This window comes from Baudoinia panamericana (assembly GCF_000338955.1).
Source record: "Baudoinia panamericana UAMH 10762 unplaced genomic scaffold BAUCOscaffold_2, whole genome shotgun sequence".
In the NCBI taxonomy this organism is placed as follows: Eukaryota; Fungi; Ascomycota; class Dothideomycetes; order Mycosphaerellales; family Teratosphaeriaceae; genus Baudoinia; species Baudoinia panamericana.
Window position 1 is genome coordinate 1,159,750 of NW_006911258.1, and position 25,690 is coordinate 1,185,439.

The window sequence follows — 25,690 nt, forward strand, 5'->3', positions numbered from 1 at the left end:
CTCTGGTCCTCCGGCTGGCGGCAGAGGCAACGACGCCCTATCCAGTGCCGGTGTGCTCAGCATGCTCAAGACCGGCACAGACACTGGCGATATTGGTGCGCTTTCCTTCAACCGCGGCCGTCTGCCCACTGTGCCGCGTCCCTCACACCAGCGGAGAGGCCATGCAAGCCGGCCTTCCCTGTCATCCGAGATGCCCTTACCGTCTGGCTCATCGCACCATTACCCAACAGGCACCCGTTCGCATCACCATTACGCAGGCTCCCAGACCTCCCGCATCAGCGACAATACTGCTTACGCCCGCCGAGGCTCGCTTACAAGCATGCAGAGTATGCCACCCTCACTGCCACCAGTCAACACAGGCGAGTCCATTTTGCAGATGCCGGCGCCAGTACACGACAAACACCGAGACACCCGTTCATACTCCTTGACCTCGGCACCTGCATTTACGCAGCTTCCGCGCAATCGCTCGGCCACAAGCCTGAAGCGCGCGGGTCACGAGCCACGCCATGGGCAGCGACTGCGCCCAAGCAACATTCCCCCTATGTTGGACAACAAGGGCCCTTACGTGTACCCAACTCGTCTCAAGCGACCTGGGTACCGTTCGCCCTCACCAGCCCTCAGCGACATGTCCGCACAAGGTCAGCCAATCTCACCTCACGCATATGCTGGCGGACGCTCGGGTGTTTCTTCAATGCCAATGCAGCGTCCTCCGCCACTGAGCTACAACAGCTACGATGGCAATGGGAATGTCCCCGCTGGACAGTACCTCAATGTCCGCGCGGCGCCGCCACGTACCATGACCGTTTCTCCGATTTTGGACTACGAGCAAACTCAGTTCACCTACCGATCACGGCATATGCGTTCCGACCCAGGCCTGCCAATGTCGGCCAGAGCACAGGCTCAACAACAGATGCAACCCGTGGCGCATCCGGTTCACTACGGGCCTCCGCAGTATGGTCCAGTGCGTCCGAACTACGCGCCGTATGCGATGCCGCATCCAGCTTACCGTGCGAACCGTCGCGGTCCACCGCCATTGGCAAATGTTGTTCCAATGGCACACTCGATGTTCCACAACGCTGCGAGAATGGCACGCCATTTGCCACAGCGTACAGATACTCCAATGACAGACATTGGTCCGCCATCGTCAGATCCGCCATCTTCTGGCACAGCACCCACGTCATCCGGTCCTCCTACGCCTAGAGACCAGACGACCACGCAAGTTGCGGTCGATCCACTGTTCATTGACCCAGCGTTGACAGATCTGCCGGACGCGTCAAGCGATCCTGTGCTGCCGGCAAGATACTTCGAATATGCAGAAGGTCTGGAGAAGGTCGTCCACGAGTCCGAAGTTGAGGTACATCACCCTTCAGTGCCACCGACGGGCTTTGTCCAGCGCGTGAGGGCCATGCTTGAGTCCAGGGCTGCAACTCAAGCCGCCGCGAAAAGAAATGTCAATGACGAGGTTGCGCATGGCACTCTTGGCCAACCCTCGGATCGTCTGGTTGTAGAAACTACACTTGAAGGCGACGTGTCGGCGCCTTACGAGCTTGCTGCTAACGAAACGACGCGCTTCATCATCATCGAGGAATTCGAAGCGCCTGTCGAACTGCCTGCCTTGCCGGTCAGGGTAGCTGAGCTTTCCGGTACGCCAGCCAAACCAAAGCTGCAGCAGCGCTTGACGCGCGAGCTGGTAAAGGCTGAACTGGCTGTCACGTCGAGCACCGCTGACGATGCGGCAAGCCCGTCCGACACGGCAGCTACTGCAGAGGTCGACGTTCAGGTGGAGATCAAGCGAGAGCCCAGCAAGCTGACAACGTCTTCGAAGGCGACAAAGTCGACTCCAGCCTCAAGCAGTGGCCCTGCAGATACGCCGAACATCAGGCGGCAAGGATCCACCACTGGCTCTGCCGTCACCGCATCACCGGACGCTATCTCCGGCATCAACTATGCTCTGCGTTTTTCGGTACCAGTGGATACGACAACAACGTCCAACGAAACCCAGGCACGGGACCCATTCATCCTAGACGCTGACACGATCACGTTGCAACATCAACGCTTGAGGGAGAGGGTACCGCAAATGCAGCGACAGATCGGAGCCTCAAAGCCAGAGCCATGCAGCTCTGAAAGGGCGCCGGTCAGTCCACTGCAACCGGGTGAAGATATTAGCAGGTGCTCTGCAGTCAGTCCACTTCAAACGCAGACCCTCGGAATAGACGGGACGCTGCGTGTTGGGGAAGCACAGCAGACCGACCATAGCGCCATTGATGAGTCCACGAGTCCAAATCGCTCATTGTCAACGGAGGCTGCACCACCACCTACTCCACGCACGCCTCGAACATACTCCAAGTCAGTGCAATTGCCACAGTCGACTCTGACAAACACCGAGACGCCGACCAGCAGCCGATACTCGCTGCCTCCTGACTTAAGCACTATGGCGGAGACCTCGATGAATACAACTTCCGACATGATCACTGACGTGGCTGTCCGCTTCTCACTGCCAAATACCACTATCACGATTGGAAAGCCACAGATTGTCACCATCCCGCCCAGCAGCTCGCCAGAAAACCCCGAGTCGCCACCTCGCCTACCCAGAGGTAGAGGGCTTGGGCCAGAGTCAGCGCAGCACAACTCGGTGACTTTCGCAGATCAGGTCATGCCACTGAACATCAACAAGTCGCAGTCTCAACGTGACCAGTATACCAACGAGCCCACTATAAACAAGGTGAAGTCGATCATACGACGTCCGCTACCCCAGGATGCAAGCTTCGACTCAATTCACCCGTCGTGTGAGCACGGAGAATTACGATACGTGTCCGGCAACGGTCTTAGAAGCAGATTTGGCAGCGCGCACCTGCCTGGGCTCAAGGAAGAGTCTGTTGAGGACATGAGCATCAACGAGCATCGCAGGCGCAGTGACTCACGTAACGGCAGTCAGCAGCTCATCCTGCCAGCTCGCATCGCTGCCGTCAAGGCCATGCAGGAGCGTCGCTTGCAAGAGTCCGCCGAGAAATCGAAGGCTCGCCGGGCTGCACGCCACTACAATCGTCCCCTGGCCGATCTCCGAGATCTGCCATCTCTGAACTTCAGTCGTATGGACCTCATCGACAAGTTGAACGAGGCGCTTGAGATCCGACCTGCCAGGTCCATGGAGATTGTCCGTCGTCGCGACTTCTCTGGTATCTACTGCCCGTCTCCGCAGCGCCCTCAGAGTACCGAGCCTTTACGGGAGCGCTACGCAAGCTTCTTCAGCAAGCCTGAGGACTTCGGCAGCCATTGCGCAGACGTAGACGAGCTAGACGATGAGGAGGACGCCAAAGATCTGCCGGCTGCTGATGGCATTCCCGTCGTTGAGGTTCAGGAGTCAACCAAGCTGGAGGGGGTCGACGAACAGCAACGCAGCCGGCCGCTATCTCTGGAAGACTTCTTGAACGTCGCAGACCAGGTCAACCGTCTCTCTATTCCATCAGTAAGCGGCTTGTCGGAGCGGCTGACCAACTTGCTGCCTGCATTATACAATCTGCACCTTGCCGACAGCGTACCCACAATTGAAGAGAATGTTAAACATGCCATTGACGACATCCAGCAGCTCGGCGATGGCAAAAGACCAGACACTGTACTCTCTAATCGCACCTCCGCAGGCTTCCATACGCTTGCCGAGCGTGCTGAAGAGATCGTCAAGAACGGCACTCACGACTCGATGATGCCGACACGGAAGCTCCTCACCGACAAGGAGCTTCCACCGTTACCAGTGTCTGCTTCCGCAGACAAGGTGTCTGCGATCAACTCCACCGATGGCAAGGCATCATACCTCACCGGCTCCGTATCCGCTCCATCAGACCTTGGCCAAGAGCCTGCTCGGCCTCCACCAGCCCTCGTACGTCACAAGTCACCTATGAGCGAGGAAGAAGTCCAGCAGTTGCTGCCGCCAGAGATGAATCCTATCACCCGCAGCAAGCGTTCTCTAATCATCTCGAGCGCCAGCAGACGTTGGAACCAGGATGAGAACTACCCGTGGGCTGGCACTAACGTCCCAGTAGACCTCACCGTTCCGACTGAAGCTCATACGCGCGATCTTACTGGAGAGCTTATCTGCAACGGCAGGTCTCTCGAGGTTACATCTTCCGGTGAGCCTACCGATACTACCAAAGGCATCGATATCGGCTCCATCACCAAAAACCTCGACCGCTCAGCATCGATCACCACAGAGCAAGCCACGGGAGTCAATGTCCACCACCTGGGCAAGCATTCTAGGCGCTCCATTATTGGTTCGATATCAAAGAAGATCGGGTTCAGCACATTGAGCCGCACGACTCATGGCGAAGACGCTACGCGCAGCGTGCCCTCGCCGGCAAGCCGCCCGGATGACGGCACCCTACCACATAAGCCAGGCGATCGCTATCCATCGTCCTCCCTGACTCCACCAGCAGCCTTGAATCTTGACGAGGTGCGCTCATTCTTTTCGGACGACAGCTCGGAGAGGCAGCATCATCGCCGGGCCCATGGTGCCTCATTCCGCAAGCGTCTGACTAAGATGAAGGCCAAGCCAAGGCCGGTCCGACTAGATCCTGCTGATGACCTGGCGTACCTTGATGGCAGCACCACATACGATGCCGGGTCGTTGAACGCAGAACGTGCTATTGGCACTACCAGCTCTGCACACACCTACGACGGCATTGGCATGGGCAAGGCTGAGTTCCATTTCAAGCGCTTCGGCGAGAAACTCCGGCAACTGTTCGTCCGAGGTGGTGAGCTCATACGTTCGTTGAGCAAGAGGACGCAGACGCCACGGGCAGAGCGCGTACGGGATGACTGGCTAAGCGACTCGTTGTACTCTGGCGTCTGATGGGCCAAGATTGCATAGCAAGACCGACACCAGCCTTCCATACGAGCTTAAGATCTTTGTACTCTAGTCAGTATAAATGCATGAGGCATGCCAGATGAGCAGCTCAGTGGGTATTCGCTATCGCGAACCTCGCGTGATCCTGGACGAGATGGAACATATAGCATACCATTGTCTAGTGATAGCGAACATAACGCATCGCAAGACGTATGCCAGGTGCACGGCTTATTGTTAGAGCCAGAGATGCATCCCTCTTCTGCAGTTCTAAAGGAAAATTAGGGTATCTAGTGCAAGAGTGCGACCACACCAATGCAGCTCGCTTCGTCTCCATAGCGTATTCGCTAATGCCTGGAGTGGGCTGGTTCCTCACGCGCCAATATACCAGACCTCGACTCCAAGGACATCGAATTTCATACCCTCCTCACTTAATGCCTCATTACCAAACGTCAGACAGGTATCACTCACCCCTCTATTCAGGCTGTCGTCTAGCCAGAGTCCGTACTTGCCATCACCGCCACCCAAACTGAGGTACTCCGCTTGACAGAGAATCTGAAAATCATTCTCGCCCGTGTACGGGAAAGCCTTGAAGCGTATTCGTTCCGGCGTAGCAGTGCCAGATTTGGCGCCGACTCCCGTGCCATTTGCCTTCCCTTCCGAGAGTGTCGCGCAAGAAGATTGTCTTGACAGGGCCACCGTTGTCATGCGGCCCAAATGCGTGGTGTCTGCGCTTGGTGGTGGCGGCAGACTGCTAAGATCCGGAAGTGCCGGTAGTCTGAAGGCTCGCCATAAAAAGCACTCTCCGGAGCCGTAATAGTGAGGTTGCGGTTTCGGTGCGTCGGTCAAGTAGCCACCGAAGATGCCTCCGCCAGCATCACGGACTACAAGGACAAAGCCGCCTCGCTTTCCGCGGTGCGCGTCGCAGAGATTGTATAATGTGCTGAGAGTGCTGCCATTCTGTTCAAGCGAGTAGGTCAGGTTCCAGCTGTCCATTAGCTGGAGGCGGGCAGGTATGAGAAGCCGTATCTCTTCCGCTATTGCCTTGCTTAGAAGTCGCGACTTGTGTTTGGTAGTGTCTTTGTAGCCCTTCAGTGTAAGAGGCGTAAGCGGCGGTGGTTGAAAGGGTGATAGGCGTCGCTTGGGCTGCGGTGGTGGGTGATAGACCCCAAGCGTCGGATCGGTCATGGAGCCGTTGTAGTTGGCGCTCAAGGCTCGGGCAAGAGGAGTAGGAGCCTGGTCTTCGGACAACCGCCGCACTATCCCAGACACTGTATAGGAGACCGGCTCCGTGAAGTAATTTAGTGTTGAGACGAAGGGATTCGAGGCTCGCTTTTCAGATGGGTGTAGAGGCGGACGAGACGGGGAAGATTCACGAGCCGGAACATGTGGGCTTTCTGTCGACATCGCCAGGCGCACCAGTGCGTCTCACGGGTGACTCATGGCTGTGATCGGGTCATACGCATGGTATCGATGATGATGGATTGCAGACAAGGCTGCAAAGGGTATCGGCGCACATATCATCCTCCCACCTTCAACGATATTCACCTGCGAGTCTGACGTACCTGGAGCTAACGGACCCTTGCATGCCGGGCCGGAGCATGCCGAGGAGCTTATGTTCTTACACTATGTACATCCAACGGCGTGAGTTTACGAGGGGAATGGGCAGCGAGATAGGAAGTATGTAGATTGACCAGAGCGTTGCTTGCATCGATAGCCCTGTGTCGATGCCCTTTAGATGCACCGTCCTTGGCGACTTTGCCGACCACTATGACAAATGCTCCACGCCATGCAGAGCAGCGGCGATGTGTGATGTTTGCCGTCTCATCCCGCAAAACGCCTCGCTATAACATCACTGCAATCGAAAGTGTCATGCTTCGTCCTGTTTCGTTACATTACCACCTACATGTTGTTAGCAAATCTCTCCGCACGCCGCCAGTGGAACCAACTCACACAGTCACTGTCCTGCTTCTGCGCTTGAATGCCCATTTCGTCGAAAGTCTTCGGACCCTTTCCTGCCGGCTTGGCGGGTGCTGGTGGATGCGCATAGACTGGCGTCGGCTTTGTTGCTGGTGCCGGCTTCGATGCTGGCGCAGCAGGAGCCACAGTGCTCTCTTTCGGAGGAGGACGTGGCGCATCACTGCTCGACAGCGATAATCGACTATTTGACGGTCTCGAACTTGGTTTTGGCTGCTGTTGTTGGGATGGTGCCGGCGTCCGCTCTCGCGTAGGCTGAGTCATATTAGGCATGCTACCGGACGGCTTTAGGCTCGGTTCGGTAACGTTAGTGATGTCGCCCTGTGATCCGTATTTGTGAGCTCGGACTTCGAGTGGTGCGATGAAGCCAATATCAAGCTTAGGCCCTACTGGTTGCTGTGGCTTGGAATCTTTCTGTTGCGCTGGCTGCTGAGGTGGCGCTGCCGGTGCACTTTGCTGGTGATGCTGTAATAGTGGGCGTTGCGGTTCTGGTGGGTGCATCTGTTGAGCTGCGGAAGTGTGAATGCCCGGGGGCCCGCTCGCGATGCGGTGGCCTGCAGGACGTTGTGCTGGAGCTGGCCCATTGTACGGCTCATGCGAGTCGTATCGTTGTTGTGGTTGCGGAGGCAGTGGTTTGCCGGAAGGAAGGGTACCACTCGACGGGTAGCCACCATAGGGCGGCCTAGTCTGTGAGGGTAGCTGATTAAGGTTCTGTATTGGGCCCGGGCGCGGATCCTGTCTGAAGTGAAAAGCTGAGCTTGGCCGTATCTCCGGGTCCGTCCTATTGGCAGGTCTTTGTGGCGTTGACTGAGCATTGAGAAAGCCGCCGGCGGGTCCCGGTCGTGGCGTGAGACTATGCATCGGCGGACCATCTTCCATCGGATATGGCGTCACAGACTGGGGCCTGCTCTCCAGCGGTGGAACAGTGGGCGGTCTGTCGTCAAGCGGATATGGTGTTCTTGAAGACTCACGTAGTGGAGGCTGTACAAATGAACCAGACAGCCGCATTCCATTTGTCGGCTTTAGCCCACCATTTCGATACCCGTCGCTCACCTCGTCTGCGGTCGTGTCCTGTGCAAGCCGACTCGGAATGTTCTGTCGCTGCTGCTCACGACGTTCAGGTCGTGGGCCGTGCTGCGACCCATGCGTGGACTTGATGCGTGAGATTGCAACGTTCTCATGATCCTTCCTTGACAGCACCTGCTTCTTGGCCAATCCCTCGATGCGACCACTGGCGTCCTTGTTGCCGTGCTTCGAAGCCTTGTGGTACCATTGCAGCGCATTGTCGAGGTTGACGGGTACGAACATGCCGATCTCGTTGAAGTAGCCCATCGCAAACTCTGCCGTCCCTAGGCCACTTGCTGCAGCTCGCTCAGCATATGTGTACGCCAGCTCCTCATTCTTTGGAAACAGTCCCTCCGAGCCAACAAGGAACCATTTGCTCAGGGCCATGTCTGCCTCCGCCTCACCTTGCTTAGACGCTAACGCGTTGTAATGCATGGACAAAACAGAGTCGAAACTACATCCGAGGCTTCCGAGTTCGTATGCAGAGCCCATCTTGAGCTGTGCCTTTGCGAACTTGAGGTAAGCAGCCTTTTCGATGTAGAGCTTCGCTTGCGCTTCGTCAGGTTGAAGTATGCGGTCCGGGATCTCGATCTGCGGTAGTTGCTTTGCAAGCAGCATGCCGTACACGTAAGCGCCTTGGGCTGCGTTCTCGTCTGCAGCCTCTGCGCTTCTACGGATGAGATCCAAGCCTTTGGCATAATCGAGTTGTTGGCCATGCTGCCCTCGCAAGGTCATCATCCCCAGACGGTAGCAGGAGGCAGCATCTCCAGCATCCACACCACGGTGGTAGTGCCGCAGCGCCTTAATTGGGTCATTGTATGATTCATAGAGCATACCGATCCTGTACTCTGCCCTTGCGTAACCCCGGTCCGCAGCTCTCGAGTAGGACCGAAAGGCCTCCTTCTTGTCTTCTCGCTGTCCGAAACGGCCCCATTCTAGCCACATGCCTCTCAAGAACTCCGCTTTGGGGTGATGCTGGTCCGCTAGGAAAGTGACAACGTTCATTGCGTCCACTTTCAGACCGTGTTCGATCCGCGGCGTTGAAGGGCGCGCCGAAATTGGCTTGGCAGCCGCTATACGTTCCTCGTTGTCGGCACACACTCCCACATACACCAGGGCGTCTGCGGCCCACGCTAACTGCATTTCGGGATCATTGGAGTTGAGCACGACATTCCGCGCATTCTCCAACGTCGTCTCGACTTCATCATCTGATGGCGGGACGTTTGGCGGTGGATTGATGGGCTTAGGGAACGGTGACAGGTACGGCGTATCGGTCGGTATGGGTAGGTCGGAGTAGCTGCGGGATCGCGGACTGGTTGGACTGGTGACACGCAGGTTCAGGTTTTGCATGCCACCTTGGATCTGATTTGACATTTCCGGGTTGATCCTGCACGACTTCTTGTCAGTCTTCCGCTTCCGCCTCTCACCAAGCCTGAGAAAGGCGGGCATATTGGCGAGCGTTACCTCTGGGGGTTGGGAGCGACCAGCTCCGGTATGGGTGGGGGCATGTAATAATCATCGTCGAGGGCGCCCGGCACGAATGTAGCGCTGACGGGACGCTGTCGCGATGGTGTTGCCATTCTTGCGGCCGACGCGTCGTTTGTAAGCTGACTCGCAGCGGGGACGAAGGACGAGGGGAGTTGGGGGTGTTGCGCTTCAGGACAATAGGCGGCGGCCTCTTCTGTAGTCTCCGTCAACCATGGTCCAACACACGAAACAGTACTGCTTCGCGCTGCACCGTGCCAGGCGACATCAGCAATGGATCGCCAAGATATAGTGCATGAGTGACACCAAGTCGGGACATCGCTACCAATGCGGATGTTGCTCTGTCGGCGCCGAATGACCGGAAAGCGGGCCACACTCACTTGTTTACCTCAGCACATTCACCTGCTACCTCGTCTTTGTAAACGTTGTGCTTGACATTCATGGCACACGACCCGGCGACACCTTAGGACATATGCTTGCCCCATCTGCGCGAGTTACAATTGCATGTTCGCTGGCGCAGCAAGCATCCAAGACTGCTTCAAGCCCGTGGTGAGACCTGCGGCCAGGCACAGCCCCTCATTAACATCCAAATTGGAAAAGCCCACCTCGATAGACGTTTGAGGCTCGGTGTGTTAGGAGGCGCAAAAGCCTTGAAGGAAAACAGTCATGCATTGGACAACGTTGGAGCTGTACATACTCCCTGCCATAGCAAAACACCTCGCCAATGCCCGAATAATGCCTCAACGCTCCTCTATGCTCCACTTGACGTGAGCCGGTGCATGTAGATGCTACTGAACTGCCCACGTTGACCCTTGCTATAGGTTCAACCGTGTGCTCGTGCCTGCTGTGCGAATTCGGCCGCCTGATCGCTTGGTTGTCAACGTAGCACTCTCCTTTTTAAGCACTTCGAATGACGCCCGCCACATTCTATAGAGGCTTACGCTTACAACAGAATCATGCCCATGCCCGAGACAGCAGCGATGGTGACGATGAAGGCCATCGCGAAAACGCCGGACTCGACGGAGGGCGCTGAGCCAGGGCCGGCCATGCTGCTGCTCCTCGCTGCCGATGAGCCAGAGGAGCCCGACGAACCCGACCCGGAGGCAGCAGTGCCTGTAGGCGAGCTCGTGACGGTACCAGTGCCTGCGGTACCAGCCTGGGCCAATAGAGTCGAACATGCACCGCTGGCTGACGCAGCAGCCTTCGAGGTCGCAGCACCACCGAAGTTGCAAGCGCTGGCGCTGCTGTGCTGGCCAACGTAGTAGTTGTTGAATGCGTAGGCCAGCTGCTCGGTGGCATTGCACATGCCGAAGGCGCCGTAAGTGCCCGTCGTGGCGTTGCTGGTGATGCCGGCACACACGCTGGAACCATAGCCGCAAACGGTGCCGAAGAGCGAGCCATAGTTGTCCTCACTAGTGCTGCCGGCGACAACGCAGCCCAGGCTGTTGTACATGCAGCTGCAGACCTGCTGGTTCGGGGTTGGGGGAAGAGGGGTGGCTGCGGCGCTCCAGTTGCCGCCTACAGAGGGGCAGGCCTGAGGAGAGTTGGTTGGGGTGTAGCTAGCAGAGGCGACGCTCGAGGGGGAGATGCTGGCGAGCTGGGTTTTGAGGTTGCTGAAGTCTTGGTTGGTGGTAACACTTTGGCCACTGACGGTCACAAGACCTGGATGAAGATCAGCATAAAGAAGCTTGTTCCCGCTCTCCGCGCACTTACCGTAGTTGTTGGCCTCCTGGAAATACTGGTAGGCAATACCACCAGACCAAACGGTACTCATGTTCGGGCCGTAAAGGGCTTGAACCTCGGTGAAAGGACGCGGCTCGACGTTGTTGCAGCCGTATTCAGCAAAGAATGCGGGCACGGAGTAAGTCGAGAATTCTTGCGTGCGGACATCGTAACCAGAAGCGGTGTACGAGGATTCACCGCACCAGGAGTAGATGTTGTAGCCCCAGAAATCGATTGCGGACGACGCATCGCCGCAGTTGAAGTAGTCGGCCATGTTCACGCGGATGTCGGCGTCATCGTTGGTGGCATAACCAACACCGATGGTGCGGTAGTTCTTGCTCTTAATGTAAGCCTTCATGTCGCGGACAGCAGCCTTCACGAAAGCGCTGGCGTTGGTATTGTTTGGCGCGTTCGACACCTCATTGCCGGCAAAGAAGCCGAGCACATTGGTGTAGTTCTGGAAAGCGTCCACAACAGCCGTGTAGCGCGCGTAGATTCCGTCGTTCCATTGCGGGTTGCTACGGTCAATGTTTTGGCCGATAGTGGGAGAAGACAGATCCGCAATCACGTAGATGCCAGCGTTTGCGAGAGCGGCCATGCACGCGCTGTGGTCGCGCGTTGGGTCGACGGCGTACACGCGGATGGTGTTGGTGTTCAGCTGCAGAAGATAAGGGATATCGCGGTTGCAGTTGTTGATGTTGATGAGAGGGTCGGTGTACTGGTCGTTCGAGCCGTAGCCGGCTGTGCCGTTGCCATTGTAGTCTTGTTGGTATGCGACACCTCGAATGAAGCTGTCTCAATCAGCCACCGCAGCGCCTACGATAAGTTTATGTGCTCACAATTGTGTGCCGTTGGTCTTGTAGAAGAACTTCGATCCCTTGATGACAATGGGATCTACGGCCGCGGCCGCTCTGCTCACCAGCAGCGACGTTGCCACGATGGCCGCCGTCGCCACGGATGAGACGCTGAAGCTCTTCATGTTGTCCCGTTCAATATAATACTCTCCGCGATGGAGTTGTTGCTTGCACTTCCGTCAAGCTTCGTACGAGTGGGTGGAAAGAAGTTGGGGTGTGTTGTCTCCTGAAATGAACACTTCGCAAGTCAAGCGAGTGATACTTGCTTGAACGATGGTACGAAGAAGTAGCGATACCCAATAAGTCTCACTCTGAACAACGTCACCAAGAAAGAACGGTTCTCGAGTAAGCAGTGTCCCTGGCAAGATTGCAGAGGAGCACAGTACGCCGCAGCACACAAAGCTGCAAGTGTGTTGTTTCGGATTGTCAGGGATACGGACTTCTGAATGGGGCAAAGGCTATCCGGAGGGGCGGCTTGCGCGTCGAAGCTACCAACCGCCACCCACATGCTCAGAAAGCCGCGCTTGCAGTGAACAGCTTCGAAGCTGATTGGAGACACTGTAAGTACGAAGTGTTCCTGGGGGGTGCACGATAGATTCTGGCTTTGGAACGCGTCATGACCGCCGTCCAAGATGTCAACGCCTCTGCTGTTCACGAACCGCGCCGCAATCATTATCACAACCGAGTAAGCATCAAATGAATCGTCTCTGAATTGATTGATTCGAGGTGATTGCCTTGCTGAATGCCAAATGACTGCGTGGCGGTTGCTATCCCCGCGCACGCGCTCCCGTAGAATGTGGGCTCAACGCTTTTCTACAAGCTTCACAAGAGCTTGCCGGCTGCCGCGGGAAAGATCTCTTGTCGATCACGACGGATCTTGAGGTTCAGGGAACAGGACTGACGAGGTATCTCAGGGCAGGTAATTTCACGGTCCTCTTGCTCAGCGCCCCTCGGGAGCATTAGAAATGAGAGCGCCAGTGAGTCTGGCGCTACTTCATAAGATGAGGCAGATAGCAGCCATGCAGGTATAGCATGGCGTAGTAATGCAACGCAATCTATGCGCATACTATAGGCTTACGAGAACATCCACATCGTTGGTGCCGTCACCACTCGCAGTTAACTACCGAACTAGTGCAGGAACATGTCGGACAATGTCTTCGAGACGGAGGTTTGAAGTTTTGTCCAGGTTGTACGTCCTGAAGCACCCATTTGTACGATGCAGTTGAGTTGAACTGCGCCCGTATGTAGTTATTGTACCTTCAGCGATACATCAATTGATAACGCTATCCGACTGGTGTCACTCATGCATGCCAACAGTTTTCGCCTGGAACGCCTCGCATTCTCGAAGGAGGGCGCTGCCAAGTGGCCACACATGGCAGTCTCTACAACGTCTCCATTCTCTTTCGAGCAATAAAAGGTGGGACACAATGTGGCGGGGCTGGTCGTCGGTCTTGCATGCGTTGCATGATGTTAGGTGAGGCGGAAGCGCAGTCTAAGGCAAAAATAGCAGTAAGATCGTCCTTTCGCCACTCGGGCGATGCAGTAGCTTCGTTGACATGGTTGAGCATGGCGATATTCGGAGATATACCGTATCGTCGATGCAGCCCGGCCTGCAAGGATAGTCGACGGGTAAATTGGGTGGGCAAATGGACTAGGTCGTTGCAGGGGACAACGACTGGCTAGCCTTACATGGCGATGGGAAGTCAGAAGGGACAAGCCAGAAGGGAAAAGCCGTTGCGGCAAAGCTTCGTTTGGCTGCTGAGAACTGGCGCAAGATGACAGGACGACTGTGGCGCTAAGAGGATCCTCAATGCGGGTGGCCCTGTCCTTATCCCGGGCAGTTTGAGCGGCGAGCAAGCGAGCGACAAGTCCGCGTTTTGCCTAACAAAATCGCGAGTGTCCCCTTTTTGAACTTCTGCCCCTGCCACGCCCCTTCAGCCAAATCTTTACGGCTGCCATCTACGTGCGTTCCATCCACTCATCCACTCTCCCCTTCTCTCCCTCCTTCTCTCTACCCATACCGACATTCACCTGGGGTGGAGCTGAATCAGAAGTCGGCACCGTTTGCAAAATACCGGGCCGGGTAGCTTGCCATCGGACTTGTGGCCGCCTCTCCGCCAATCATCGCGCAAGCGTAAGGAGGCGCATTGGTTTCGACGCGCGGTTTCCCAGCAACAACCCGCTTTCCAACTGTCACCCCTCGTGTGTATCGCCATCACATCTTACATTTGCAGTGCAAGTGTGAGCGTGTGAGCAGAGAAGAGGCAGTCGCGCAAAGTCAGCGGGCAGTCACTGCTTTCTGTCTCTTGCAGAGAGAAGGCACGTTGTATCCAAACACGGGTGCAGCCACAGCCACGACGCTCGCTTTTGCCAGCCCGCAATCAACAACGCAGCAGCGGCCTCACCAACGCCCCCCTTGTTCATTCGCTCCAACCTGCAACACGCAGGCTAATACTCCGACTATACGCGCTCTGAGCATACTCCGACGAATGGTTCAGGCTTGAATCGGTACGTGTCTACGCTCTGAGCCGCAGTGAATGTGTCTCAGACAAGGGCGCTGCCAAGCGGCATAAGACTCTTCACCCGCCTAAGTATCGTTTATGCTGACATCTCCGAACAGTAATCTCTAATACAAACCGCAACCATGGCGCACCCTCAACAGGGCGGCTATGACGAAGGGTACGCCCACCACCCGGACGCCCCTCAACAACATCAGGGGCAACAGGGTGGCGAAGGCTATTATCCCGAAGAACAGCAAGCCTACTACGACCAGCAAGGCTACGGACATGGCCAGCAGGATGGCTACTATGATGACAACGGCTACTATCAGGCCGGCCAGGAAGGCTATGGTCAGGATGGCTACTATGAGGCCGGGGCCCAGCAGGGTTACCAGGATGAGTACTACAACGATCAGTACTACGACCAAGGCCAGCAACAAGGCCAGTATCAACAGCAAGGTCGTGGCTACAGTCAGCGAAAAGGCCGTCGCGGTCATGACTCCGAAGAGGACTCGGAAACCTTCAGCGACTTTACCATGAGATCTGACATGGCTAGAGCGGCTGAGATGGACTACTATGGCCGTGGTGACGAGCGCTTCAACTCGTATGGTGAAGGCCAAGGTCGTGGCTACCGCCCACCGTCATCGCAAGTCTCATACGGCGGCAACCGATCATCTGGCGCTTCCACTCCCGTCTATGGAATGGATTACACCAGCGCTTTGCCTGCCGGTCAACGGTCGAGAGAACCCTACCCAGCATGGACTTCGGATGCTCAAATTCCGCTTTCTAAGGAGGAGATCGAGGACATCTTCCTTGATCTCACGGCCAAGTTTGGTTTCCAACGTGACAGCATGCGGAACATGTTTGATCACTTGATGACTTTGCTCGACTCTCGTGCGTCCCGTATGTCGCCAAACCAAGCACTGCTCTCACTGCACGCCGATTACATAGGTGGCGAGAATGCCAATTACCGGAAGTGGTACTTCGCCGCTCACCTTGACCTCGATGATGCTGTTGGCTTTGCAAACATGAAGCTGGGCAAAGCTAACCGAGCCACCCGGAAAGCTCGCAAGGCAGCCAAGAAGAACGCCAACCCACAGAACGAGGAGGCGACTCTGGAGAGCCTGGAGGGCGACAACAGCCTCGAGGCCGCAGAGTACCGCTGGAAGACGCGCATGAACCGCATGTCTCAGCATGATCGTGTCCGTCAAATAGCGCTTTACCTGCTTTGCTGGGGTGAAGCCAATCAGGTCCGTTTCATGCCTGAGACGCTGTGCTTCATCTTCAAGTGCGCAGATGACTACCTGCATTCGCCAGCTTGCCAGAACCGTGTGGAGCCGGTCGAGGAGTTCACTTACCTCAACAACTGCATCACACCGCTCTACACCTTCTGCAGAGACCAAGGCTACGAGATCTACGAAGGCAAGTACGTCCGCAAGGAGCGTGACCACAACCGTATCATTGGATACGACGACATGAACCAGCTCTTTTGGTATCCGGAGGGTATCGAGCGGATCGGCTTCGAGGATAAGACCCGCCTTGTCGATCTGCCACCTGCGGAGCGGTACGAGCGCCTCCAAGACGTGGTCTGGAAGAAGGCTTTCTTCAAGACTTATAAGGAGACCCGGTCGTGGTTCCATATGCTCACCAACTTCAACCGTATCTGGGTCATCCACGTCACGATCTTCTGGTTCTACACCGCGTTCAACTCGCCCACGCTCTACACCAAGAACTATCAGCAGCAGCTCAACAATCAACCGAACAAGGCTGCTCATTTCTCTGCAGTCGCCTTGGGCGGTACGCTGGCTTGTATCATCCAGATCGGAGCTACCCTTGCCGAGTGGCTGTACGTTCCACGACGATGGGCCGGTGCTCAGCACTTGACGAAGCGCCTCCTTCTGCTCATCGGAATGTTTGTCATCAACATTGCGCCCGCTGTCTATATCTTCGGCATCTCGCAAACCGGCAAGATCGCGGTCATTCTCGGTGTGGTTCAATTCCTCATCGCTCTGGCCACTTTCTTCTTCTTCGCGATCATGCCACTCGGCGGTCTGTTCGGCAGCTACCTTAACGGCAAAAGGCGCACATACGTCGCCAGTCAGACTTTTACGGCAAGCTTCCCGCGCCTAAAGGGCAATGACATGTGGATGTCCTTCGGTCTCTGGATTCTCGTCTTCGGTGCCAAGTTGTCCGAATCTTACTTCTTCCTGACCCTGTCGATTCGTGATCCGATTCGCATCCTTTCAACCATGCAAATTCGCAATTGTGTCGGTGATGCTATCATTGGGACAACCTTGTGCTACAAGCAGCCGATCGTCCTGCTCATCCTCATGTACTTCACGGATCTTATCCTGTTCTTCCTGGATACCTACCTCTGGTACATCATCTGGAACTGCGTTTTCTCCGTGGCACGATCCTTCTACCTTGGTGTCTCGATCTGGACGCCATGGAGGAACATCTTCTCCCGTCTGCCGAAGCGCATCTACTCCAAGGTGCTGGCCACGACCGACATGGAGATCAAGTACAAGCCAAAGGTGCTCATCTCGCAGATCTGGAACGCCATCGTCATCTCGATGTACCGCGAGCACTTGCTAGCTATCGACCACGTCCAGAAGCTACTGTACCACCAGGTGCCGTCTGAGCAGGAGGGCAAGCGTACGCTTCGTGCACCCACGTTCTTCGTCTCCCAGGAAGATCATTCGTTCAAGACCGAGTTCTTCCCAATGATGTCTGAAGCCGAGCGTCGTATTTCCTTCTTCGCTCAGTCGCTCTCGACACCTATTCCGGAGCCGCTACCGGTCGATAACATGCCGACTTTCACCGTCATGATTCCGCACTACAGCGAGAAGATCCTGCTATCTCTTCGTGAGATTATTCGCGAGGACGAGCCGTATTCACGTGTCACCATGTTGGAGTACCTCAAGCAGCTGCATCCGCACGAGTGGGATTGCTTCGTGAAGGACACCAAGATTCTCGCAGACGAGACGTCGCAGTTCAACGGCGACTTCGACAAGACTGAAAAGGACACCCAGAAGAGCAAGATCGACGATCTTCCATTCTACTGCATTGGCTTCAAGTCTGCGGCGCCGGAGTACACTCTCCGTACGCGTATCTGGGCTTCGCTGCGCTCGCAGACGCTTTACCGCACCATTTCTGGCTTCATGAACTACAGCCGTGCTATCAAGCTGCTGTACCGTGTCGAGAACCCAGAGGTTGTGCAGATGTTCGGTGGCAACTCTGACAAGCTTGAGCGTGAGCTCGAGCGCATGGCTCGCCGCAAGTTCAAGATCGTCGTTTCAATGCAACGCTATGCCAAGTTCTCCAAGGAAGAGCGTGAGAATGCCGAGTTCCTGCTTCGCGCCTACCCCGACCTGCAGATCGCCTATCTCGACGAGGAGGCCCCAGCCAGCGATGGCGAGGATCCAAGACTGTACTCCGCGCTCATCGATGGCCACTCTGAGATCATGGAGAATGGCATGCGTCGTCCCAAGTTCCGTGTCCTGCTTTCCGGTAACCCCATTCTCGGCGACGGCAAATCTGACAATCAGAATCACTGCTTGATCTTCTACCGTGGCGAGTACATCCAGCTTATTGATGCCAACCAGGACAACTACCTTGAGGAGTGCTTGAAGATCAGGTCAGTGCTCGCTGAATTTGAGGAAATGACGACCGACAACGTTTCGCCATACACCCCTGGCATCCCGCCGACCAACTTCAACCCGGTTGCCATCCTTGGTGCTCGTGAATACATCTTCTCTGAGAACATTGGTATCCTTGGTGACGTAGCTGCTGGCAAGGAACAAACCTTCGGTACCCTCTTCGCTCGTACTCTGGCTCAGATTGGTGGCAAGCTCCACTACGGTCATCCTGACTTCCTGAACGGTATCTTCATGACCACCCGTGGTGGTGTCTCCAAGGCGCAGAAGGGTCTGCATCTGAATGAGGACATCTACGCCGGTATGAACGCTCTGCTTCGTGGTGGCCGGATAAAGCACTGCGAGTACTACCAGTGCGGCAAGGGTCGTGACTTGGGCTTTGGCTCCATCCTCAATTTCACCACCAAGATCGGTACCGGTATGGGCGAGCAAATGTTGTCGCGCGAATACTATTATCTCGGCACGCAGCTTCCCCTGGATCGCTTCCTGTCCTTCTACTACGCGCATCCGGGCTTCCACATCAACAATTTGTTCATCATGCTGTCGGTGCAGCTCTTCATGTGGTGCCTGATCAACCTAGGAGCTCTTCGCCACGAGACAATCACTTGTCACTACAACCACAACGTGCCGCTCACCGACCCGCTGTACCCGACGGGCTGCGCCAACACGGTTCCTATCATGAACTGGGTGGAGCGGTGCATTGTCTCGATCTTCATTGTCTTCTTCATCTCCTTCGTCCCACTGACGATCCAGGAGTTGACCGAGCGTGGGTTCTGGCGCGCCGCTACACGTCTGGCCAAGCACTTCAGCTCGCTGTCACCGCTGTTCGAGGTGTTCGTCTGCCAGATCTACGCCTATTCTCTGCAGCAAGATCTTTCATTCGGCGGCGCTCGGTACATCGGTACTGGTCGTGGCTTTGCGACTGCGCGTATGCCGTTCGGTGTCCTCTACTCGCGTTTCGCTGCTCCATCAATCTACCTGGGCGCTCGGCTCATGCTGATGCTGCTCTTCGCCACCATAACGGTGTGGGGTTACTGGCTATTGTGGTTCTGGGTGTCTATCACTGCACTCTGCATTTCGCCGTTCCTGTTCAACCCCCACCAGTTCGCCTGGTCGGATTTCTTCATCGACTACCGCGAGTTTTTGCGATGGCTGTCCCGTGGCAACACCAAAGCTCACTCCGCTTCGTGGATCGGCTTCGTGCGTCTGTCACGTACCCGCCTTACTGGTTTCAAGCGCAAGGCTCTCGGCGAGCCGTCTGCCAAGCTCTCTGGCGACACGCCTCGCGCGAAGTTCACCAACGTGTTCTTCGCCGAGATCATCGGCCCGCTCGTCTTGGTCGCTGTAACCCTCATCCCATACCTCTACATCAATTCCGGCACTGGTGTGGTTGCGGCAAACCAGGAATCTGGTGTCACAGTCAAGCCGACCAACTCGCTAATCCGCATCGCGATCATCGCATTCGGTCCCGTCGCTGTCAACGCCGGTGTCGCGTTCGTCTTCTTCGCAATGGCCTGCTGCATGGGCCCGGTACTTAGCATGTGCTGCAAGAAGTTCGGCGCGGTCTTGGCTGCCATCGCGCACGCCATTTCCGTCATCATGCTCATCGCCTTTTTCGAAGTTCTATTCTTCCTGGAAGGATGGTCCTTCACGAAGACTCTGCTTGGCATGATCGCCGTCTCGGCCATCCAGCGCTGGATTTTCAAGCTAATCATTGCTTTGGCGCTCACTCGTGAGTTCCGTGCCGATACTTCCAACATAGCATGGTGGACCGGTAAATGGTACACTCTCGGCTGGCACACGCTTTCGCAGCCTGGTCGAGAGTTCTTGTGCAAGATCACCGAGATGGGCTTCTTCGCCTCGGACTTTGTGCTGGGCCATCTCCTGCTGTTCTTCATGCTGCCGGCCGTGCTTATCCCATACGTCGATAAGTTCCACTCGGTCATGCTCTTCTGGTTGAGGCCAAGGTACGTTTGGTTACAAGTCTCCTTGGTCAATGTTCGTTGCTGACTCGACATCTAGCCGTCAAATCCGCCCACCAATCTACTCGCTCAAGCAATCGCGCCTTCGCAAGCGTCGTGTCATCCGCTACGCCATTATGTACTTCTCGATGTTCGTGCTGTTCCTTGTTCTCATCATCGGACCGATCATCGCCAGCCCGTACGTTAGCTTCAGCGTCGCCTTCATGGAGCTGCAGCAGCCGACCAACTGGATGAACAACGACACTCTTGGCACCAGCCAGACCGGTACCGCAGCTGTCGGCGGTGCGGCAGCCACGAGTGTTGGTGCGGGTGCAAACAGCCGGATGATGTTCTACTACAAGTAGACGAACACGGTCCCTAAGCGAACAATGTATTCGAAAGAGGCATATCGGCGCAACTTGTAACAACCGTAACCAGTGTCGCCCTATCATGGTTGCGCGGTAATGGGTGGCTGCGGGCGCGTACAAGCAACGGCATTGCATGTTAATGGCGTTTCTACAGACTTGAGCTTAGCTTCAGGAGTTGGCATTGACCATAGATGGAAAGAGCTCTTTCCGACGCTCGTTGTTTCGAGAGAAGCTGAGAGAGATTCGGATAGCTTTGGTGGAACGGCGCAATTGTGCGGATTGCCTGGAAAGGTGGCATATTGACCACCTTGCTGGTATATAGTGCGGAATGGCATTTACATTACATTATACCTTTTCACGTCTTTGCTTTCCAGTGTATATTGCAAGAGAAGCTCAGTGCGTAGGGAGGTATTGTCGTGGTAGCCATTTTGCGGCATTGCATTCTTAATCTTCTGTACAGAACCTCGTATTGCACATTCCGGTACCTCGTGGTCCGTAGACAACGTGTCATCGTGAGTGCTCAACCCCACTGCCCCATACCATTGCGCCGCCCAAATGCCGCCAATTCCAACCAAGTTCGTGATAGCCCGCTTCTTTGGCTTCTATCGCTCAGTACAACCATGAGCGCGACGATCACTACCACTTGGCAGCCATGCCCAACGTTCGCCGAGTTCAGCCTTCTACGTTGTCGCAACTGCACTCCGCGCCTCGATGCTGGTATGTCATGTAGCCCCTCAAGCTTGCGCAAGCTGGATCACGCAGTCCAGTTTTCCGCCATGCTTCCATCCTCTTCTCCTCCCGTGTCCTTCATCAATCTCCGTCCGTCAACCGATCCAGCAGATGTATACTCAAGATCATCACCAACAGTCCAATTGTCACCACGATCAACAAGGCGAACCCGAACCAACCCAACACCATTGCGCTCGTGCCGACTCCACTCCTTACTGATCCATTGCCGAAATCTTGCGCTATCTGTGAAGCGGCCACCGATGCAGTATGCTGCCACAGCACGCTGACAAGCACGAAGATGGACGCAATGAAGATGAGGGCGAGTGCGACTTGAGAGACTGGTCGGGAGGGGAAAGGTTTGATGTCGATGTCTGATCCGGTACGGGCGTCGTGTTCTTCGTGCCAGCCCGGGAAGGTGGCGAGGAGGAGGAAGGTTACGAACGCCAGTATTATGGCAACGATGCTATTCGGACCAGGCATTAGCGGACGGGAGGCCTTCTCGAATGACTAGTGAACTCACAGCAGGTATGGGAAGACGACTTCGTTCTTGAAGGTCTCAGCAACCCAGATCAGGTTCAGTGGATCTTGGTCCACGCTGACCTGCTCCGCTAGAAGCGTTGCATTGTTCGAGCACAAGAAGTCGCCGCCGTCTGGGTTGACGCAGATGCCAAAGTAGCCTACTCTTACTTCCAGCTGAGCCCGGCCGACGATATTCGCTATTGCGGCTGTTACGCCCGGGTCCACTTGCGTTGGGTCGAAGGTGGGCGTATATTGCTGGTAGTAGAACGATATGAGGAAGATCCCCGGTATCAGTGGTGATGATGAGGAGCATCCTGCCAGCAGCAACGCTATCATCCTTGTCAGTAAGTCAATCTTCGACAATGTGAGGTTGGAGGGTTGACGCACATAGTAGGATGATCGCGATGGCGATCAATATCATCAACACATGATGGTATCCGAGAAAAGGTATCAGGCGCTGCAAGCCGATTGCGAAGCGAACATTCGCCATGGTAGAGATGGTCTACCGGCTGTCTGGGCGGTTGGAATGGGTGGATGTTCGCTGGATTCCAACGGCCAGACGGCCGGGAGTGCGCGTGGTTGTGGTATGCGGCCGAAAGTGTGCTCTAACGCCTCTCCTCTGCTTCGTGTTGTATGTACGTTCTGTCGAGGACTACTTGGTCAAGGAAGGCGCTTGGTTGTAATAGCGGATTTCGTTGGCGTGGACGTCGCTCTGCGATCGTCGTGGAGTTAGAGAGTTGCACTTGTCATTCAGTAGGGATGATAAAGAAAGAATGCTTAGCTCGCAAAAGTCAAGTCACCCGAACCCTCGTCTCTGCATGCACACACTGAAATCATGGTGGTAGGATATCTGTGGCTGGTCGAGCCCAGCCATCGAGGGCTCTAAATTTGGTCGCTGCATAGCAACGAAGTAAACAGTGACGCATTTGGTATCCAAGCGCCAAGCGCATCGTTTAGCCGCCCGTGGTGATTCAAGAACGGAGACTGCAAGCAACCATGCACACATTGCTCCCCATGCTGAGTGTATCAGGAGTTACGGACGACCGTGTTACTAATAGAGATCATGAGATGCTGGGAACCAGACTCGACAGTGCGCTCGTATGTGGACAATTGAGGCGGGTTTGACGGAGCACCACCAGAACTATATCCTTCGGCGGTCCCAGCTCCGGCAACAGTGGATTGCTAATCTGTAATCGCTGAGTACCGATCGTTATTGGTCTGAAGAACTCTTGATGGGAGAGTGTTCTGATGAAGGAACCGGAGGCGTCTTATGTAGAGATAAATGATTTTCTCTGGGTCATGCAGAGCTACATGATTTTGAGTTGACGGAGCGAAGGTTAGAAGCACCAGACATCGTGAATAGGCCATTCCGTACTCGCCAGTCAGAAGTACAGCAGGTTGGATGGATACGTGCCGCGTCTTCCCATGGTTGCCGAACAGCTAAAGTATCGAGGCGCTACAAGCTGGCCGTCACAGCATGAAACGACCTGTGACTGTAGCGCTCTACGGCATTGCTGCGGAGCTATCTGAATGTCGCCGAGCCGATGAGCATGGTAGGTGTGCTAAATGCCTTATTCCGCTCCACCTAATCCAGGTTCATCGCTGACTGGCGCCGCAATCGCGCGCCACACATCGCTAAATGTGGCGCTCTGATACTTCCGGACCGTGCCACTACCCCAGGATTCGAGAGTACCTGCATATGGAGCGATATACAGCATCCGCCGGGATCGACTTCGCCTTACAAGACCAGTGGACGATGCTTGTTCGCATGCAGCATCTCCGCGAGATCCGGTGACAAGGCTGATGTGATCTTGGTCACGACAACGACACGGCAAGGCGAGCACGGGAGGGGGAACCGATTAAGATGGCGACGACAACGCTCACACCAACTTCGGCCACGGCGGAGACGCCTAAGCCCACGAAGAAGGGATCCATCAGTGAGATGAAGACGCCGCTGACGCCTACTCAAACCACCTTTGGATGCCGTATACTCACCCGACACTCACGAAATACCGGTGCCATAACTGATGGAATGAATAGAACACATCAAGCGACTCCTCCAGGCCGCGCGCACGCAAGCCACCGAAGGCTACGCTCGCATCATTCAGGCGTTGGGAAAGGACGACAACAGTTGCGATCGAACTCACAAGAGTGGCGCTGGCACGGACACTATCGTCGGCGTGACATACCTGTGTCTGCAATGTCCCAGCATCGGCGTAGGCCGCGAGCGTCACCGCAAGGACCACGCTTTCTGTACGTCCGCCCCCGCTATGCGCATCGAACTGGTCTGAGCTGACTTGAGCAAGCCGTTGAGTCCAGCAACGGCTCGATATACTGCCATGAGTGCCGCGACTTCGTCTACGATCCCACATTCGAAGAGATCCGCACCAGCAACAACGCCATCTCCAAGAAACGCAAGCACTCCACCTTCGCCAGCTCCGAAGACCGCAAATTCGTCTCCACCAACACTGCCACCATCCCTTGTGCCGCCACTGGGCTTCGCGGGCTCTATAACATGGGCCAGACGTGCTTCATGTCCGTCATCCTACAATCGCTTGTCCACAACCCGCTTATACGGAGCTACTTCTTGAGCGAAGGCCACAAGAGCTCGGACTGCGAAAGGGAAGCGTGCACGTCTTGTGCGTTGGACGACATCTTCACAGACTTCTACGGTCAGGAGAAGCACGAAGGCTATGGTGCAGTCCATATGCTGCAGGGCTGCTGGAAAGGCGGTGGCGGTCTGGCAGGGTACAGCCAGCAAGATGCGCATGAGTTCCTCAACTTCTTCATCAACAGCCTGCATACCGCGATCACGGAGACTGACGAGGCGGAAGATGAGGAGAACAACAACAAGACTGAGGCCAAACAGAAGGCAGCGGAGAAGGATGCGAAGGACTGCTCCTGCATAATCCACACTGCTTTCTCCGGCCTCTTGACCTCTACCGTTACGTGCACGGCCTGCCGCAACGTCACCACAGCCCTCGATCCCTTCCTCGACCTTTCGCTCGATATCCGCAGTGCCGCCGTCAGCGTCAAGAAGAAGAAACTTACGATGATCAACGGCACCACCACCGTCCGCGAAGTCCTACCAATGGACCTGACCGAGTGTCTTGATCGTTTCACAAGCGCCGAGACGCTGAGCGCCGATTCCTACCATTGCCGCAAATGTGACAAGAACCAGGAGGCGACGAAGAAGCTGAGCTTGGGCAGACTGCCGCCGGTCGTTGCGGTTCACCTCAAGCGGTTCTCCCACTCAAAGAGTCTTTCCCAAAGCACAAAGATCGAGACTAAGATCCGCTATCCGTTAACGGCGGACTTCACACCTTACCTGACTACCCCGGTACCAAGCAACAGTGGCAAAAACAAGCCTAAACCGCAGCAGCAAGCGACCGGTCATGCGCCGGATGATGAAGCCTCTGCTGCCGATACGGTGGACTCAAGCGCATATACACCGTCAGATCCCATATACGAGCTCAGCAGCGTCGTCGTCCACAAAGGCAAGATTGATAACGGACACTACGTCAGCTACAGCCGGCAAGCCGAGCACGAGTGGTATCGCTTCGATGACAGCATGGTTGTGCAGGTGGATGAGAAGGAGGCACTCAGTGCTGAGGCGTATATGTTGTTTTACGTGGCTAGAGGTTTGGATATGTGACGAGCGATGCGGAGGGGCGGTGCGGCATGCTGAGGTTTCGACGATTGACTTAGCGTTGGTGTTTGGGTAGGAAGGCTGCACCTTTGGCATGCGCGGCATGGTGTTACGAACCGTGAGATGGTGGAGGTTTTCAAGGCGATATTACGGTGACCACTGCATCTTGTATTTACTTGCTGGTGGATCTGGCGCGGCTTGTGGCTATTCATGCCCTTATGTTATGCCGTCCGGCCTGTTGCGCCGCCCATATGCGTCACATCAGCTCCGTCAAGGCATGGTGTACTTCTGTGGTGATGGCGAAATGTTCGCAGGTTTGGTGGCCAAAGCCTTTCTCATTGTTTGTGACTAGCTACGAAACACACAACCAAGC

The 25,690-nt window shown here is 55.6% G+C and overlaps 8 protein-coding genes across 8 annotated transcripts; 3 read left to right on the forward strand and 5 right to left on the reverse strand.

Annotated features, from left to right (window-relative positions):
• Window positions 1-1,977: 1,977 nt before the first annotated feature.
• Window positions 1,978-5,057, forward strand: BAUCODRAFT_30375 (uncharacterized protein). Its single transcript, XM_007674829.1, has 2 exons — window positions 1,978-4,897; window positions 5,010-5,057. Exon 1 carries the CDS (start codon window positions 2,465-2,467, stop codon window positions 4,841-4,843), a length of 2,379 nt encoding a protein of 792 aa, XP_007673019.1. The 5' UTR covers window positions 1,978-2,464; the 3' UTR covers window positions 4,844-4,897; window positions 5,010-5,057.
• A 155-nt stretch (window positions 5,058-5,212) lies between these two features.
• Window positions 5,213-6,202, reverse strand: BAUCODRAFT_49572 (uncharacterized protein; the record flags this gene model as incomplete). Its single annotated transcript, XM_007674853.1, has 1 exon — window positions 5,213-6,202. A coding segment is annotated over one exon (990 nt), but the record flags the coding sequence as incomplete, so codon positions are not given.
• Window positions 6,203-6,381: 179 nt separating this feature from the next.
• Window positions 6,382-9,691, reverse strand: BAUCODRAFT_356848 (uncharacterized protein). Its single transcript, XM_007675217.1, has 3 exons — window positions 9,341-9,691; window positions 6,788-9,263; window positions 6,382-6,736 (listed from the first exon to the last, which is right to left on the reverse strand). The coding sequence occupies exons 1-3, from the start codon at window positions 9,454-9,456 to the stop codon at window positions 6,725-6,727; spliced, it is 2,604 nt and encodes an 867-aa protein (XP_007673407.1). The 5' UTR covers window positions 9,457-9,691; the 3' UTR covers window positions 6,382-6,724.
• A 613-nt stretch (window positions 9,692-10,304) lies between these two features.
• BAUCODRAFT_63465 (carbohydrate-binding module family 43 protein) lies at window positions 10,305-12,062 on the reverse strand (the record flags this gene model as incomplete). The annotated part of the gene is made up of 4 exons (XM_007674917.1): window positions 10,305-10,390; window positions 10,454-11,023; window positions 11,075-11,874; window positions 11,923-12,062. The coding sequence occupies 4 exons, from the start codon at window positions 12,060-12,062 to the stop codon at window positions 10,305-10,307; spliced, it is 1,596 nt and encodes a 531-aa protein (XP_007673107.1).
• Window positions 12,063-13,003: 941 nt separating this feature from the next.
• Window positions 13,004-13,617, reverse strand: BAUCODRAFT_30378 (uncharacterized protein). Its single transcript, XM_007674830.1, has one exon. The coding sequence runs from the start codon at window positions 13,503-13,505 to the stop codon at window positions 13,320-13,322; it is 186 nt and encodes a 61-aa protein (XP_007673020.1). The 5' UTR covers window positions 13,506-13,617; the 3' UTR covers window positions 13,004-13,319.
• Window positions 13,618-14,581: 964 nt separating this feature from the next.
• BAUCODRAFT_145288 (glycosyltransferase family 48 protein) lies at window positions 14,582-20,417 on the forward strand (the record flags this gene model as incomplete). The annotated part of the gene is made up of 2 exons (XM_007675218.1): window positions 14,582-20,058; window positions 20,114-20,417. 2 exons carry the CDS (start codon window positions 14,582-14,584, stop codon window positions 20,415-20,417), a joined length of 5,781 nt encoding a protein of 1,926 aa, XP_007673408.1.
• Window positions 20,418-20,946: 529 nt separating this feature from the next.
• Window positions 20,947-22,102, reverse strand: BAUCODRAFT_30380 (uncharacterized protein). The gene is made up of 3 exons (XM_007674831.1): window positions 22,056-22,102; window positions 21,670-21,997; window positions 20,947-21,612 (listed from the first exon to the last, which is right to left on the reverse strand). The coding sequence occupies exons 1-3, from the start codon at window positions 22,087-22,089 to the stop codon at window positions 21,231-21,233; spliced, it is 744 nt and encodes a 247-aa protein (XP_007673021.1). The 5' UTR covers window positions 22,090-22,102; the 3' UTR covers window positions 20,947-21,230.
• Window positions 22,103-23,532: 1,430 nt separating this feature from the next.
• BAUCODRAFT_63002 (uncharacterized protein) lies at window positions 23,533-25,323 on the forward strand (the record flags this gene model as incomplete). The annotated part of the gene is made up of 3 exons (XM_007674891.1): window positions 23,533-23,653; window positions 23,709-23,921; window positions 23,975-25,323. 3 exons carry the CDS (start codon window positions 23,533-23,535, stop codon window positions 25,321-25,323), a joined length of 1,683 nt encoding a protein of 560 aa, XP_007673081.1.
• Window positions 25,324-25,690: the final 367 nt, after the last annotated feature.

Excerpts from the sequence above, each read along its gene's own strand:
- BAUCODRAFT_30375 (XM_007674829.1), top strand. The coding sequence starts at position 2,465 with ATGATCACTGACGTGGCTGTCCGCTTCTCACTGCCAAATACCACTATC.
- BAUCODRAFT_30380 (XM_007674831.1), bottom strand. The coding sequence starts at position 22,089 with ATGATATTGATCGCCATCGCGATCATCCTACTAT. Across the intron at positions 21,998-22,055 it reads CATCGCGATCATCCTACTAT|CGTTGCTGCTGGCAGGATGC; the intron begins GTGCGTCAACCC and ends CAAGGATGATAG. Across the intron at positions 21,613-21,669 it reads GTCGTCTTCCCATACCTGCT|CATCGTTGCCATAATACTGG; the intron begins GTGAGTTCACTA and ends TGGTCCGAATAG.
- BAUCODRAFT_356848 (XM_007675217.1), bottom strand. The coding sequence starts at position 9,456 with ATGGCAACACCATCGCGACAGCGTCCCGTCAGCGCTACATTCGTGCCG. Across the intron at positions 9,264-9,340 it reads GTCGCTCCCAACCCCCAGAG|GATCAACCCGGAAATGTCAA; the intron begins GTAACGCTCGCC and ends GAAGTCGTGCAG.
- BAUCODRAFT_30378 (XM_007674830.1), bottom strand. The coding sequence starts at position 13,505 with ATGCTCAACCATGTCAACGAAGCTACTGCATCGCCCGAGTGGCGAAAG.